The sequence below is a fragment of the Dendronephthya gigantea genome, unplaced genomic scaffold (genome assembly GCF_004324835.1).
Source record: "Dendronephthya gigantea isolate DGI-Jeju-01 unplaced genomic scaffold, DenGig_1.0 000026F, whole genome shotgun sequence".
NCBI lineage: Eukaryota > Metazoa > Cnidaria > Anthozoa > Malacalcyonacea > Nephtheidae > Dendronephthya > Dendronephthya gigantea.
In genome coordinates, this window is record NW_021163036.1 from 1,372,702 (window position 1) to 1,386,749 (window position 14,048).

Here is a 14,048-nt window from a genome sequence, read left to right on the forward strand (position 1 = left end):
AAGTCAAAATTAAATAACACTCTTACATCTCTCTTGAATGAGTGAACTTGAATATTATCCACTGAATATGTAGTTGTAAACAGTATCTTTGTATTAAGGTTAAAAAACATTTAGTTCGCTTGTTGAATAAAACGATAGACTTGCTTTCTATTTTGAGCTTATCCACCGTTTAAGCTAAACGGGCTTGATACAACCGGCCCCAGACGTATATATATATAATGTATTATCCAATACTTGTTTGGCAAGGTTTAAAAGATTCATAAATATTTGCTTTCTATAACACTTTTCAACAGCACTGGTGATTTTAAACAAAATAAAAATAAACATTTTACACTGTTTGGTCGCGATGATTCACAATAGACCTTCACAATTGTAAATAAAACGATCATGGTTAGTAAAACGACGGAGAAGAGGAAATTGAAAGGTGTATTAATATAGGGCAATGACAAAGTACATAATGAGATACGTTCCACTGCATGGCAATACGATGTGTAATATTAGTTTAATCCAAAGCCGTGTTATAGCCATGGAGACTCTCCCCTTCCTACACCATCATTCATTCCCAGAACCATGGGCGTCGCTCCTCCCCCCTCCACACGCATGCATACTCTTAATATTACTACCCTCCCCCCCCAAGGCTTCGTTTTCACGGTCCGAACCGTGGAAACAAATGAATTTGAGAACCGCTTGCATTTGTGAATCGGGTAAATTTTGCTGAAATCGTTTGACTGCCACATCTCCACACACTCCTATAAAATCCCCCAAGCCTCGATGAAAAGTCTACAGCCAAAACATGAACAACTTTATTACCTATATTTATATAATAATAATGATTATAAACTGACATTTGGATGATTATACTACGGGTTTACACTCTTCTATAAATCAACTTTACTACTAATGTATACGTATACTGTATACACAAGCTAAGATGTGTACATCTCATTAGATATAGATCCTATATACAAAAGTACGTTTTATTTATTTCGCTGTGTTTTCATGAGTATTCCAAACTCTAGTACCCCCATCACAAAAGCCACAGCATTCTTTGCAATAAATACGGCAGATTCGTGGCCATGAACTCCCCAAATGACAGCTCGGATGACAAGAAATGAAAGATTCGTGCAACATACTTCAAGAAAAACAAATACGATAGCTGCTCTTGTTTTCTCTTTAACTTCACCGTTACCGTTATTATCATTACCAAATTTATGACGAGCCAAACCGAAGGATGTTAGCAGGAAACATATACAAGCGAAGGCGATGATGGATCTCTCAGTGTGGCCGTTCAAATCAAAATATCCTTCATTTTGCATCAGAAAGGTCTCCAACATTTCAATACCGTCGAAAATATCCAACGAAGCGAATATAGAGATGGATAAAACGGCTTCACGGTACATCGGGTCGATCGCAAGCTGCAGGAAAAGGATCAGCATCGCCGGTGTGATGCAAAGCGTGGATTTTAATGCATTGACGCCAAGCGTATCTTGTTTAGTAAGCTTGTCCGCAAATCTGCAGAAAATCATCGCAACTGTGAGGGTATAAGCCACAATGTACGTATTCCAAATGATCCAAACTCCACGAATTTTTTTGTTCTCTTGTGCGCAACATCCTTTGTTGATATAAAAAAAATAAAATATGAAGAAAAATGCCGGTGTGAACCATAGAAACCACGCCACATAATCACAGTCGTTAAGATGAACCACTAGAAACGAGACAAGAAGACTAACTTGCAGCCAGTACAGTAAGAGTAACGTTATCCATCCTGTGACCGCTAAAGCGCACGGCCAACTACAACACGACGACATTTCTCGAGAAGAAATTCTTGAATACCGTTTTGACCGGTGTCGTTTTACTAGTCATTCCTGGTATTTTAAAAGGTATTTTTTCTTGGAAGCCGGATTTCTGTTAATCCATGGGCATAGGATCAGGTTTCAAAAATATTTTGTATGTTCTCTGACTCTGCTTAGTATTCAAGAAGAAGAACAAAAGCAGACGGATATTATTGGTAGCAAATTCTTGTCACAGACCGTGTTAAACTGGATCACTCACATGATCCACATTTATTCTATATTCTATTTTTTTGAGGGGGGAATTAATATTTGACATTATATGCATGATTATATATGTTTTATTTGTATACGATGCATGTTCAAAATTGTGTTAAATCAACATTAATGGTGATGCAAACATCTTCCCTGTCTGAAAGCTGAAAAGCCCGATATAGAAGTTAATGTTCTAATGATTGTAATCGATATAGCTAATCAAGCTCTCTATTTTTGTCTCGTAATCGGAGTAACATAAATGTAAAGCCCAATCAGAACGCCACACTTCATATCAGACAGCCGGTATTTCCTGAAAAACGAAAATTTCCTTGCAAGGGGCAAACCAAACTGGCTGCAAAAACCGGTAGTGACCGGTTTCCTTGCAGCACCGTTGATAAAGGTTTTGCATGAGTTTTAGTTATAACCACGCCAGAAATTATGGCTGAAAGATCAAAATGTCTGGTGCCCCTAGGATGGTTTGTGGCTTTTGCGATCTACATAGTACAAGCGTGCATCCTTATGAAATTTTTAGAAGTGCACACTACTACCAACAGCAATTTGTATTGGATTGGCGTCGGAATCTATCTTCTGTTTGCCTTGATTGTCTTCATGGTATTACGCAAAACAAAAGGCTACGCCGAAGACGACGAAGGGGTTAGGTACGTCTGGGGATTCTGGCTCGTGTATATTTTGCTTTACATGATATCCGTTGCGATAATCTTTGGCAAGGTGGCAGATAAATTGGACAGGTTCGAAACATATGGTCCGAATTTCTTAAAAGCCATATTGTGTATTGCTCCAGCGTTGCTTGTCCTTGTGTTACAGCTGGTCATCTGTCCGTCCTATCGCAAAGGAGTCCTGACGTTGTCCATCTTCGCAGCTTTGGATCTTTTTGACGGCATCGAGATGCTGGAAATCGTCCTTATGCAAAACGAAATAGAGGATTTTGAACTAGATAGCTCCGTTAAGAAGGTGATCATTGGTTTTGCTTGTGCGAGTTTTATAGTCACTTCGCTTCGCTTGGCCTGTTACGAATTTAAAGATGGCACTGTTGAAGAAAAAGAAAATGGGTGGGTTTTATTTTTTGGTTTCATCGAGATCTTATTCATCAACGCAGTGTTTTTAGGCCTGCGAATATACGTGTGGGTCGATTGTGATTACGAAACAGCCATCTTTATCGCCAAGAATATAGTGTCGTTAGTTGTTGGAATCGTGAATTTCTGTATCGCTTGTGAATGCTGCACTTGTGGGTAATTTGGACAGGCTTGAGTTAGGTCGAACAGCTTATCATATTAGTATTTGGTAGTTTGGTTGCAACCGTTGCATGTATATAGCAATATAAGCATTGACATTGTTGTATGGTAGATGTCGAGTTTGTAATCATTGTATTATCATCCTTGTTTTTTAAATTTGAAGCACCGATTATATTTGAAGCACCGTCTTGTTTCAGACTAAGTCGTTTTATATAAATATTTTTTGTGATTGAAATATAACCATAGTAGTAAAACTGAATTGTGCCGGGTGTGAAAATCACTTAAAATTATTTTAATCATTTCGTCCCATTTAGACGGAATTGGTTTTTGAAAAAGACCATTTAAAATTTACCAGAAAAGATGGTGTTGTGTTCCAGTGAGCGATGTTGACCATGCATGTCGAGAGGCTATGCTGAACTCGCGGCAATATTTTTGTCCGGTCTGTTGAGTGCGAGAAGTTCTAAAATTTGAGGCATTTAGACCGCAACAAACGGTTTTTTTTATCTATTGACATCTTTCAGTAAGCTGGTAGCTCGTTGCTTAACTACCTCCTTACTTTAATTGCGCTCTAAGGACAGCAGATGAGCCAGACCTCTTTCCCCCCCCCCGGGGGTAGTTACCTCGCCCTCTTTTCCGCTGGTAGATGTGATGACTGGACGATTTGCCGATATTCATGCTTAATGTTCCTAAAAAAATAACAGGTGGTATGTACGTATAGTTGCCATAACAATAAATATTTGGCCATCATCGATCTGATTCGATTGAGTTATTAACATCGAGTTTCAGCAATGCACTCATCATGAAGCTACTACCCTTTTTATAAATATATTTTAACCCTTACCTGTTATTCTCCACTCTACGTTAATAATTTGAGCATGACAAGATATAAATTCAATGAAAACACAGCTGTGTTTCGAAAATAACATTCTCTCGTAAGGGGTTTTCCCGAAACCGGCAAATATATATATATGTGACTGACGTTCAAAACTAACATCACTCTAAAAACCGTTATTAGATACAGTTATACGGCGAGGTTAGATACAACATTTTCGTTAGTTACAAAAGTTGTATGTTCATTCATTATGGCTGAAAGATCTGATTGTCTTGTACTGTTTGGATGGTTTGCGGCTTTTGCGATGTACATTGTACAAGCGTGTTTCTTTATGAAGTTCTTAGAAGAGCACACTACTACCAACGGCAATTTGTATTGGATTGGCATCGTAATCTATCTTCTGTTTGCCTTGGCTGTCTTCATGGTATTACGCAAAAAAGGCTACGCTGAGCCGGATGAGGAAAAGGATGAAATTTGGTGCGTCTGGGGATTCTGGTTTATATATATTGTACTTTACACGATCTCTGTCGGGTTGATATTCTTCCAGGTGGCTCGCAAGTTGGACAAGTCCGAAACATATGGTCCAAATTTCTTAAAAGCAATGTTGTCTATTGCCCCAGCGTTGCTTGTCCTTGTGTTACAACTGGCCATCAGTCCATCCTATCGCAAAGGAGTCCTGAAGTTGTCCATCTTCGCAGCTTTGGATCTTTTTGACGGCATCGAGATGCTGGAAATCGTCCTCATGCAAAACGAAATAAAGGATTTTGAACTAGATAGCTCCGTTGAGAAGGTGATGATTAGTTTTGCTTGTGCAAGTTTTATAGTCACTTCGCTTGATGTCATGGTACGTTACAAATTTAAAGATGACACTGTTGAAGAAAGGACAAATACGATGGCTGTATGTTTTGGTTACATCGAGATCCTTTTGACCAACGCAGTGTTTTTAGGCCTGCGAATATACGTGTGGGCCGATTGTGGTTACGAAGCATCCATTTTTATCGCCAAGAATACAATGTCGTTAGTTGTCGGAATCGTGGATTTAGGTATCGCTTGTAAATGCTGCACTTGTGGGTAACTTGGACAGGCTTGAATTAGGTTGAACAGTTTATCATATTAGTATTTGGTAGTTTGGTTGCAACCATTGCATGTATATAACATTGACATTGTTGTATGGTAGATGTCGAGTTTGTAATAATTGTATTATCATCCTTGTTCTTTAAATTTGAAGCACCGATTATATTTGAAGCACCGTCTTGTTTTAGACCAAGTCGTTTTATATAAATATTCTATGTGATTGAAATATAACCATGCATATAGTAAAACTGAATTGTGTCGGGTGTGAAAATCACTTAAAAGTATATTATTGGCCTTTAGATTATTGTAATCATTTCGTCCCCTTTAGACGGAATTGGTTATTGAAAAAGACCATTTAAAATTTACCGGAAAAGATGATGTTGTGTTCCTGTGAGCGATGTTGATCATGTATGTCAAGAGGCTATGCGGAACTCGCCGCAATATTTTGGTCCGGTCTGCATGTTGAGTGCGAGAAAAGTTCTAAAATTTGAGGCATTTAGACCGCAACCAGCGGTTTTTTTATCTATCGACATCTTTCAGTAAGCTGGTAATTCGTTGCTTAACCCCCTTCTCGCCCCTTCTCTGCTGGTAGGTGTGATGACTGGAAGATTTTGTCCATAAGCGAATACTGAATGTCAGGCATGTTTGTAATTATATATAATCTTTATCTGCCCTTAACAAGTTACAGTGAGAAAACAGCGAACATATATTTTCTCTACCCGTGCTGTATTTTGCTAATTCGTATGTGTAAGTGTTGGTTTCAGTCCTTATTTTCCTACGAGCTCGCGATTGACTTGTCTCCGTTCTACTACTATGTCTATTATGATATAGTTTTATCGTAATTTACAGTGTCACTGAGCTCTTCACTCTCCACATTTGCACATTCCTATCAGGACTAGAAAATGGACGGCGCCGACGATGAGAGCAATGACGTTCTTTGTGAGGAAAATGGCGGCTTGGTATTTATTCCAAACGACGGCACGTAAAACCAAACACGGGAGATTGATGGCAAATATCTCAAATAGACCAACGATGATAGACAATGATTTCCTCTCTTCCACATCGCCATTTGGCTTGAACTCATTTCGCAGTAAACTAAGCGGTGTGAGCAAGAAACAGAAGCAGGCGAAGACGACAATGCTTCTTTCAAGATGCACATCTAAATCAAAGTTCCCTTCCTTTTGCATCAGAAATATTTGCAGCATTTGGATACCATCGAAGATATCCAAAGCACCAAACACAGACAACGACAACACAGGCTTGCGAAAAAACGGACTGATTGTCAACTGTGGAAGAAGAACCAGTAGTCCTGGTGTAATGCACAGTGTTCCAATAAGTGCGTTGTGATTTTCTTCGGTTAGATCTTTCGCGACCGTGGCAAAGATAGTAGCTACCGTCACGACGAAAGGGACAATGTATAGTCCCCAAATAAACCAAACATATCGTATTTCCTTGTCTTCATCGGCGTATTTTAATGGCCCATTACGACTTATAAAAGAACCAGTTAAGAATACAGTTGGCAAATATCCGAGGAAAAACACGCCGTATTCCGAATGTTCGTGTTTACCCAAGAACACTATGAGAAGCACAACTTGTATGAGGTACAAATGGATCAACGTCAACCATCCCGTAAATAATAAACACAGTGATGTCTCTCCCATTATATAAAGCGTGATTGTCCCAGGATAAGCTTTGTACCGTCTGCAATAGCAACGATTAAATATTACAGAGTTGGTAGTAGATATGCAAATATTTGAGGCCAAATTATCATTAGTACTATCAAGAAAACAAAGAAAATAAAAGGCAAAGACAAAGGAAACAAAGAACTAGTGTGTGTTGTTTGGCCTCAAATATGCAGCTATCTACGAATTTATAAATAAATGTTTTCGTTTGACGTTTTGAACTTTTGAGTACTTTTTAGCATACGTGCAGGCGATCATTAGGTGAATTTTACAGTGTACGGTTACATAATCCTATGTCAAAAGTGTTTACGAATGGTTTTAAACTCCAAGGGATTATTTAAATATCTCTCAGGCACTTTTTAATAGATCAGGTGAAGGAAATTTCCCTCCTTGTGTCCCACGAATTGTTTTCTTTCCCTCCGAAGTGAACGTGACTTTTGAATGTGGACATCAACAAATACCATACTCAAAAGAAAGTTATTATATTCTCTCAAAATAACCCTCGCTCTGTTTAGGTGAAATAGATAAATTAGCTTCCTCTTAAAGGCAGAAAATCATCAAGCCTCAGAGATTTAAAATGCAACATAGATCAAGTATTATAAAAGTATTTTGAATCTCATAAATTATATGTTCCTGGTTATTTGAAACGAACAATTTTGCTGCTGACTTTTTTTAAAGATTTTTAAACAAGATGATTCACGTGATTCACATTTATTCCATATTTTAACATCTAGTATTTTTAAACCTATTCTGTAGAGATGGATAATGGATAAAGACATAAAGTCAGAAAGTAAGTATATACAAGGATTTCGCTAATTCGTATGCGTTGGTATTGGTTTCCTTTTTTTTCTACAAATCTTGGATTTGTTTGTGTTTTCCTACTGTAATCATAGTTTTATCGTAACTCGCTGCTCACTATCACATTTTTGAAAATTGTATGAAGGAAATTGAATTAATATGGTAGCCCACGAGCAGAAGCCATGAAAATACGTCTGGTATGCCGAGAATTGAACTATTTGACATCGTTCATCATGCGTGACGTATACGACTATGACTGAGCACTTTATTCGTGAGTTGTGAACGTCATAATATCACTGATACGAGGCATTGACGTCGCATTTTTCTCGGATCAGTTTTCACATTGTTCTACATACATGCAGCTATTGAGATTTGTCGTTTAAAAACGAGAGCTCTTGCATTCGTCTCTCATAAAATCAAACCGATTCCAAGTCGAATACGTTAAAAGCAGGTAAACACACAGAAGATGGCGACAGAATTCACAGAAGATGGCCGTGAGAAGACGGTCGAGAGATCACCTTGCTTGATTGGTCTAGGGTGGGTTGCATTCGGCTTGTTATATTTGTCACAAGTTGGCCTTTTCATTTCGATTTTGGTGATACATTGTGAGAACACTTCATACGTGGCTTGGTTTCTCTTGTTTGTACCGGCAATTCTGTATATTGGTTGGTCATTTTACAAACACAATGAGTTCGTATTCTCAGACGACGTTAAAATTTGGGACGTTTGGTTAAGCTGGGGACTCTATATTATTGCGTACATCATTACAGTCGCTACGATCTTTGGTACGGTCGCGAAGGATCTGACCAAAGACGATGGTCTTGGCATCAATGCACTTATTGGAACACTGTGCATCACACCAGCACTACTTGTTCTTCTTCTACAACTAACGATCAGTCCATCCTATCGCAAGCCTGTGTTGTCGTTGTCTGTGTTCGCCGCTTTAAATATCTTTGATGGCATTGAAATGCTGGAAATATTTCTCATGCAAAAGGAAGGAAACTTTGAATTAGGCAAAGCTTTGGAAATATGTATCGTTTTCTTTGCCTGCTTCTGTTTTATCCTATCACCGCTTGGTTTATTGCGAAATAAGTTCGTGGGAAATGGCGAGGTAAAAGAGAGGAAAGAGACGTCGAAGTTCCTTGGCCCGTTGGAAATAATCGGCACCAATCTCCCGTTCCTTGTGTTACGTTCTGTTATTTGGCATAAATACGAAGCCGCCATTTTCATTGCAAAAAATGCCGTTGCTTTGGTCGTTGGCGCTGTCGAGTTTGTTATCCTTACGGGAATGTGCAAATGCGGGATTAAAGTATGAAAAAAAAAGCCCAAGGAACCACCGAAAATTTTTAACGGGGACAAAAGAAACGATATTATTAACTTAGATATCATTACGTATAGATAAGACATTTAAGACATTTACGTATACGTAATATATAGATAAGACATTGCATGTCTAGATATTTGAGAGCCAACAATACCATTCATGTAATCGGACACGAGCTTGCTTGCTGCATGGCAACAGCATTTAGTATACTACTCTTAATAAAATTAGATCATTGTTGTCGCTTGATATTAGCAACTAGTGTGAGGCAGTAGTAATAAAGCGATATTCAAGGTCAAAGGAGCAGTGAATTTGTGAATATGATTCTGTGAATTTTAGGAAATTTTTATTTTTAACATATCCTTTTTACATAATGTTTGTGATTTTGTGAATTGCTTGGCAAACAGAGACAGGCAATCTTGCTGACTACTTTAGTCTTTACAATATTAAGATTAAGATTATCTTGTTTATATTGTGCGTGTGTTTAGTTTGCGAGTGCGTATTTACGGACAGGTATAAAGGATGCGAAAGCAATCAACAGTTTATTTTATTCAACTGTTGCGTCGCTCGTTTAACAGTTCCTGGCTTCCTGCATCGTTATTCCAAGCTCTAGTACGCCCATCACCAAAGCCACAGCATTCTTTGCAATAAATACGGCAGATTCGTGGCCATGAACGCCCCAAATGACAGCTCGGATGACCAGAAATGAAAGATTCGTGCAACATACTTGAAGAAAAACAAAAATAATGGTTATTCTTTTTTTCTCTTTAACTACATCATTATCGTCACCAAATTTATGACGAGCCAAGCCGAGGGGTGTTAGCAGGAAACATATACAGACGAAGGCGATGATGGATCTCTCGGTGTTGCTGTTCAAATCAAAATATCCTACATTTTGCATCAGAAAGACTTCCAACATTTCAATACCGTCGAAGATGTCCAACGCGGCGAGTAAAGAGATGGAAAGAGCTTTCTCACGGTACTTCGAGTCAATCGCAAGTTGCAGGGAAAGGATCAACATCGCTGGGGTGATACAGAGGGTGGATTTTAGCACATTGGGACCAAGGGTATCTTGTTTAGTGAGATTGTCCGCAATTTTGAGGAAAATGATTGCAACGCAGGCAACATAGGACGCAATGTATACACTCCAAATTAACAAAATTTCATAAACATCCTTGTCGCTTTTGACGTATTCTCCATCTTTAAAGAAGACGTATATAAGGAAAATTACGAAAACAAACGCTAGAATAAACAAGAACGCAAACTCGTCCATATGTTTCTCAAGAAACAAGATGAGAAGTGTACATTGCACCAAGTAGAGTGTGACTAACGTTATCTTTCCTGTAATTGTTAAAACCTCCATTCCATCCGTGAATTTCAGGCCGTACCATTTGTAAAGCTAGGTTTTTGTTTAGTGACGAAACGTTTGAATACACATTCACTGCCTAGGCGACGCGCAGTGCCGTACGGGGGACGATAATTGGGAGGGGGGGGGCATATATTCATATATTCATGATAACAGACCCGTAAAGACAGCAGGTGTTCTTCTTGGAAATCAAAATCTTTGCTTAATGCTTTATCAGGTTTCAAAAACATTTATTCAATAAATCATGCTGTCTTTGAACGACACATGCCTTCAGCTTTCTATGTTCTAAATAGGCTTTTTGGATTATTAATTGCCTAAATTTTCAATTCATTTCCTTGCAGTTTCTATCGGATGATGAATCAAATTCACCAGAATCAATCTCATCTGTTTTTGTGTGCGAAAAATTTTCCCAAAACGAAGACAGCATTCCAAAAAGAAAACACGGCACACAAATCTAGGATCAAACTGTATATTTTCTTTTAGTATAAATGTACAAATTTTACAAAAATTCGCGAAACAGTATTTCATTCAGTGACATCGACTGCACTAGCCATGCTTCTTGCAGTCTTAAGCAGGTTCACTGTCTCTGCATATTTCTCATCGTTCTGCCAGTTATTCGCCTGTTTCCGTCTCTCCTTCTCCTTGTAATCCTGCCATAACTCGTCCAAATACTCCAACACTTGCTCTCGATCAAACGCACGCGCAAAATCGAGAGCAGTTTTACCATGAACGCTGCGCAAGGTGAAATCAGCACCTTTGTATATCAGTAATTTCACTAGGTCCAGGTCACCGTTTAGAGCGGCCATCATAAGCACTGATTTGCCGTCTTTATCCATGCTGGATATATTCGCCCCGTGGTGAATCAACAAACGTGCTATGTGAATATTTCCTCGCAGCATTGCAAGCCTCATCAGGGGCGTCCATCCTGAAAAAAAAGTTTCAAGATCTAAGCAAAAAGATAGATATCTTAAGAGTACAAAAACACTGCCATTTTACATGCCCACCAATGTTCTGGTCAGTCAACGATTAGTCAATAACATTGTAGGACAGTCCATATCTGTTTTTAAAGGCATAAATATTATCGACGGACCTGTAGTGTAATCTTTAACGTCGACCTGACATCCTTTATTAATGAGCCAACGCACGACCTCAATGTTGCCACCATCGACGGCCCAGTGAAGTGCTGTCGAACCAGAATGATCTTGGTTTTCCAAGGTTGCTCCGTGTTGAACCAACATTTTGGCCACCTGCAGTTGACCTGGTAGAGATCAACCATAATATGAACTCGTTATAATGGCAGAATTAATTCTTCTGGCCTGACACATCTTGTTATAATGATGTTTTTGTTGTGGTCCAGTGATTTTTTCCAAGCTGTTCAGACCTCAGAGGAACTTACCAGCAAAACAAGCAAGCATCAAGGAATCCTTGCCACTGCTGTTCTGAAATCTTCCATCAGCTCCGTAACTCAGTAGTTTCTCCACTATTTCAAGAGATCCTTGCTGGGCTGAAGTCAATGATGAACACAGTATGTAATATAACTTTATCTTAATCATGTTATTCACCATAACCATTAATATAACCAATACCAGTGTTAATAGTACCACCAATACCACATATCACCAGCACCAGAATCATATTTACAATACCATCATCACCAATACCACCCTCAAAAGTTATTTACCACACTAAAACCAGTTAGCATCACCATCGACATCACCAATACCCCAATAAAGTATCCCATGCAGATATCAACAACACTAATACATTACAATCTCTAGGTACCATCATTATCACCATCACTAGTATACCAGCATCACCTCCACCAATATCAAAATTACTACCATTACTACCATTATAAATTCCGATATCTAATCTATCGCCTACCTGCTATCATTAATGGTGACAAGCCATATTTGTCTGGAGAGTCCACTGCCATTTGGTTAAGTTCTAAAATATGACATGTTAAACAAATTACACCATCAAATATCTCAGAACAATGAACTAGCTCTGGATTTGACATGACATAAAAAACATCAATTGCAGGACTAGGTGATTAATTGGGAGCAGTTCTAAAGAATACCTTACCATGTTGCAAGCTAAAATTATTAAATAACTTTATTATTAATGCAGATTATACTAGATCTCTACCTTGTAATATGGCATCTACTTTAGCTAAGTCTTTGTGATTGACTGCCTTGATGAGATCCTCACTTGTTTTTGGTTTGCGTGTTGTGTTAACTGTAATGATGACACTCCAAGGACTATCCCCCAGAGCGTTGCTTCTTCGTAACCTGTACCTGGAATTATCAATGTTTATTATGTCGTCATGTGAGAATCCAATCCTGGAGCTTGACCCAAGTTAGGTCAAGTCTGATCTAACATTGTCTAGTGTGACACCTAAATTATGTTCAATGTGTTGGATGTTTTCTTGCAGTTTAAACGACAGCAAATCTTCTGTTTTGTACCTATATTGGGTCTGAGGTTCGAGACCTTCAAACACATGATTTCTGGCGTAACCGCTGTAAACATTTCCAAAACCCGTATCTTTCATTCTGATCTCTTCCTCTTGCATGCAGTAACGAATCTTCCCATTGGTCGGCTTCTCCTCGTCAGTCTCGTTAACATCCCAATACAGCTCTATACTGTTGTGGGTGACTTTGCCAACCACAGGAGGATCCGGCCGAGGGATCTCAGCCATGCTGACACGGACAAATCGATATGTTCCTGAAAGCATCAAATTCAGACATATTGAGCAGTACATCAACAAAAAGCTCAATTATATCTATCACAGAATATCATAAATATATTTTTGGTTTAACAAAATACTACCTCCCTTACTGACAATAGGGTTTCCTTTAGATATTTATTTAGGGTTAAAATTTCTGTAGATTTTTTATTTAATAAACAGCAATACTTTCATTTTAACATGTTTTACTTTGTAATAACACTTGTCAAATATCCCGGTTGCTAAGGGATTTCGCTTCTCGAAAAGCACAAGGCTACTTCGTCTATACAATCAGCTTCAAAAAGGGAAACATAAACATCAAACCTTTATCGTGTTGAACTCCGAGGTCGAACTTCAGCTGATAATTTTCATGTTATAAATAAGTAAACCTTTAATACGAAAGCGTTAGCGCTTTGCGTGACTTGTTTGCTTTTTTTTGTCAACAATTGCACAAGAAAACAATTAGTGGAGATTATTTTGTTTGAATTTTTTTCGCAAAGATATTCAAATTTTGCAGTTCACGCAGAGCGTCTGCCATTGAACTGTAAACAAACTGGAACGATAACTCTGAGGGGAGAATTGAAGCCAGTGCTCTTTACTTTTTCTGAGTTTTGAGCTGAAATACTTGACGCCAAATATTGAGCCGTATATGAAATTAAAGCTATTAAAAAGTTATATTTCGTGTAGAAATTTCGAGACTTTAGCTTAAAGGGGTTTATCGAAAAAATATTTCAAAATTTCCCGGTTTTTTGCCGGTTGGTAATTGTTTTTTTGTTTTTTTAAATATTTCCTTTGTAGTTTAAGTCTTGAAATTTCTACACCAAATATAACTCTTCAAAAGCTTTAATTTGACACACAGCCCAACGTCTGGCGTCAAGTATTTCGTTTCAAAACTCAGAAAAACTATTTTGGTTTCAAGCTGAATAGTTATCGTTCCAGTTGTATAGAGTTC

At 38.2% G+C, this 14,048-nt stretch overlaps 6 protein-coding genes across 6 annotated transcripts in view; 4 read left to right on the plus strand and 2 right to left on the minus strand.

The window, feature by feature from the left end:
* LOC114523218 (condensin-2 complex subunit D3-like) overlaps positions 1-10,810 on the plus strand; it is a 29,534-nt gene extending 18,724 nt beyond the window's left edge. The window contains exons 46-47 of the mRNA XM_028544081.1: positions 7,643-7,676; positions 10,713-10,810. The gene's annotated coding sequence lies outside the window, so the exon portion shown is untranslated. The remainder of the gene's footprint in view (positions 1-7,642; positions 7,677-10,712) is intronic.
* Positions 2,446-3,491, plus strand: LOC114523224. The gene has a single exon (XM_028544087.1). It carries the CDS (start codon positions 2,484-2,486, stop codon positions 3,297-3,299), a length of 816 nt encoding a protein of 271 aa, XP_028399888.1. The 5' UTR covers positions 2,446-2,483; the 3' UTR covers positions 3,300-3,491.
* LOC114523222 lies at positions 4,301-5,385 on the plus strand. Its single transcript, XM_028544085.1, has one exon. The coding sequence runs from the start codon at positions 4,381-4,383 to the stop codon at positions 5,203-5,205; it is 825 nt and encodes a 274-aa protein (XP_028399886.1). The 5' UTR covers positions 4,301-4,380; the 3' UTR covers positions 5,206-5,385.
* Positions 5,877-6,994, minus strand: LOC114523225. The gene has a single exon (XM_028544089.1). It carries the CDS (start codon positions 6,863-6,865, stop codon positions 6,068-6,070), a length of 798 nt encoding a protein of 265 aa, XP_028399890.1. The 5' UTR covers positions 6,866-6,994; the 3' UTR covers positions 5,877-6,067.
* On the plus strand, positions 7,888-9,475 carry LOC114523220. Its single transcript, XM_028544084.1, has one exon. The coding sequence runs from the start codon at positions 8,151-8,153 to the stop codon at positions 8,997-8,999; it is 849 nt and encodes a 282-aa protein (XP_028399885.1). The 5' UTR covers positions 7,888-8,150; the 3' UTR covers positions 9,000-9,475.
* A 14-nt stretch (positions 10,811-10,824) lies between the features above and the next one.
* Positions 10,825-13,620, minus strand: LOC114523219 (fibronectin type 3 and ankyrin repeat domains protein 1-like). Its single transcript, XM_028544083.1, has 7 exons — positions 13,421-13,620; positions 12,837-13,095; positions 12,520-12,668; positions 12,256-12,318; positions 11,768-11,875; positions 11,462-11,629; positions 10,825-11,296 (listed from the first exon to the last, which is right to left on the minus strand). Exons 2-7 carry the CDS (start codon positions 13,067-13,069, stop codon positions 10,896-10,898), a joined length of 1,122 nt encoding a protein of 373 aa, XP_028399884.1. The 5' UTR covers positions 13,070-13,095; positions 13,421-13,620; the 3' UTR covers positions 10,825-10,895.
* Positions 13,621-14,048: the final 428 nt, after the last annotated feature.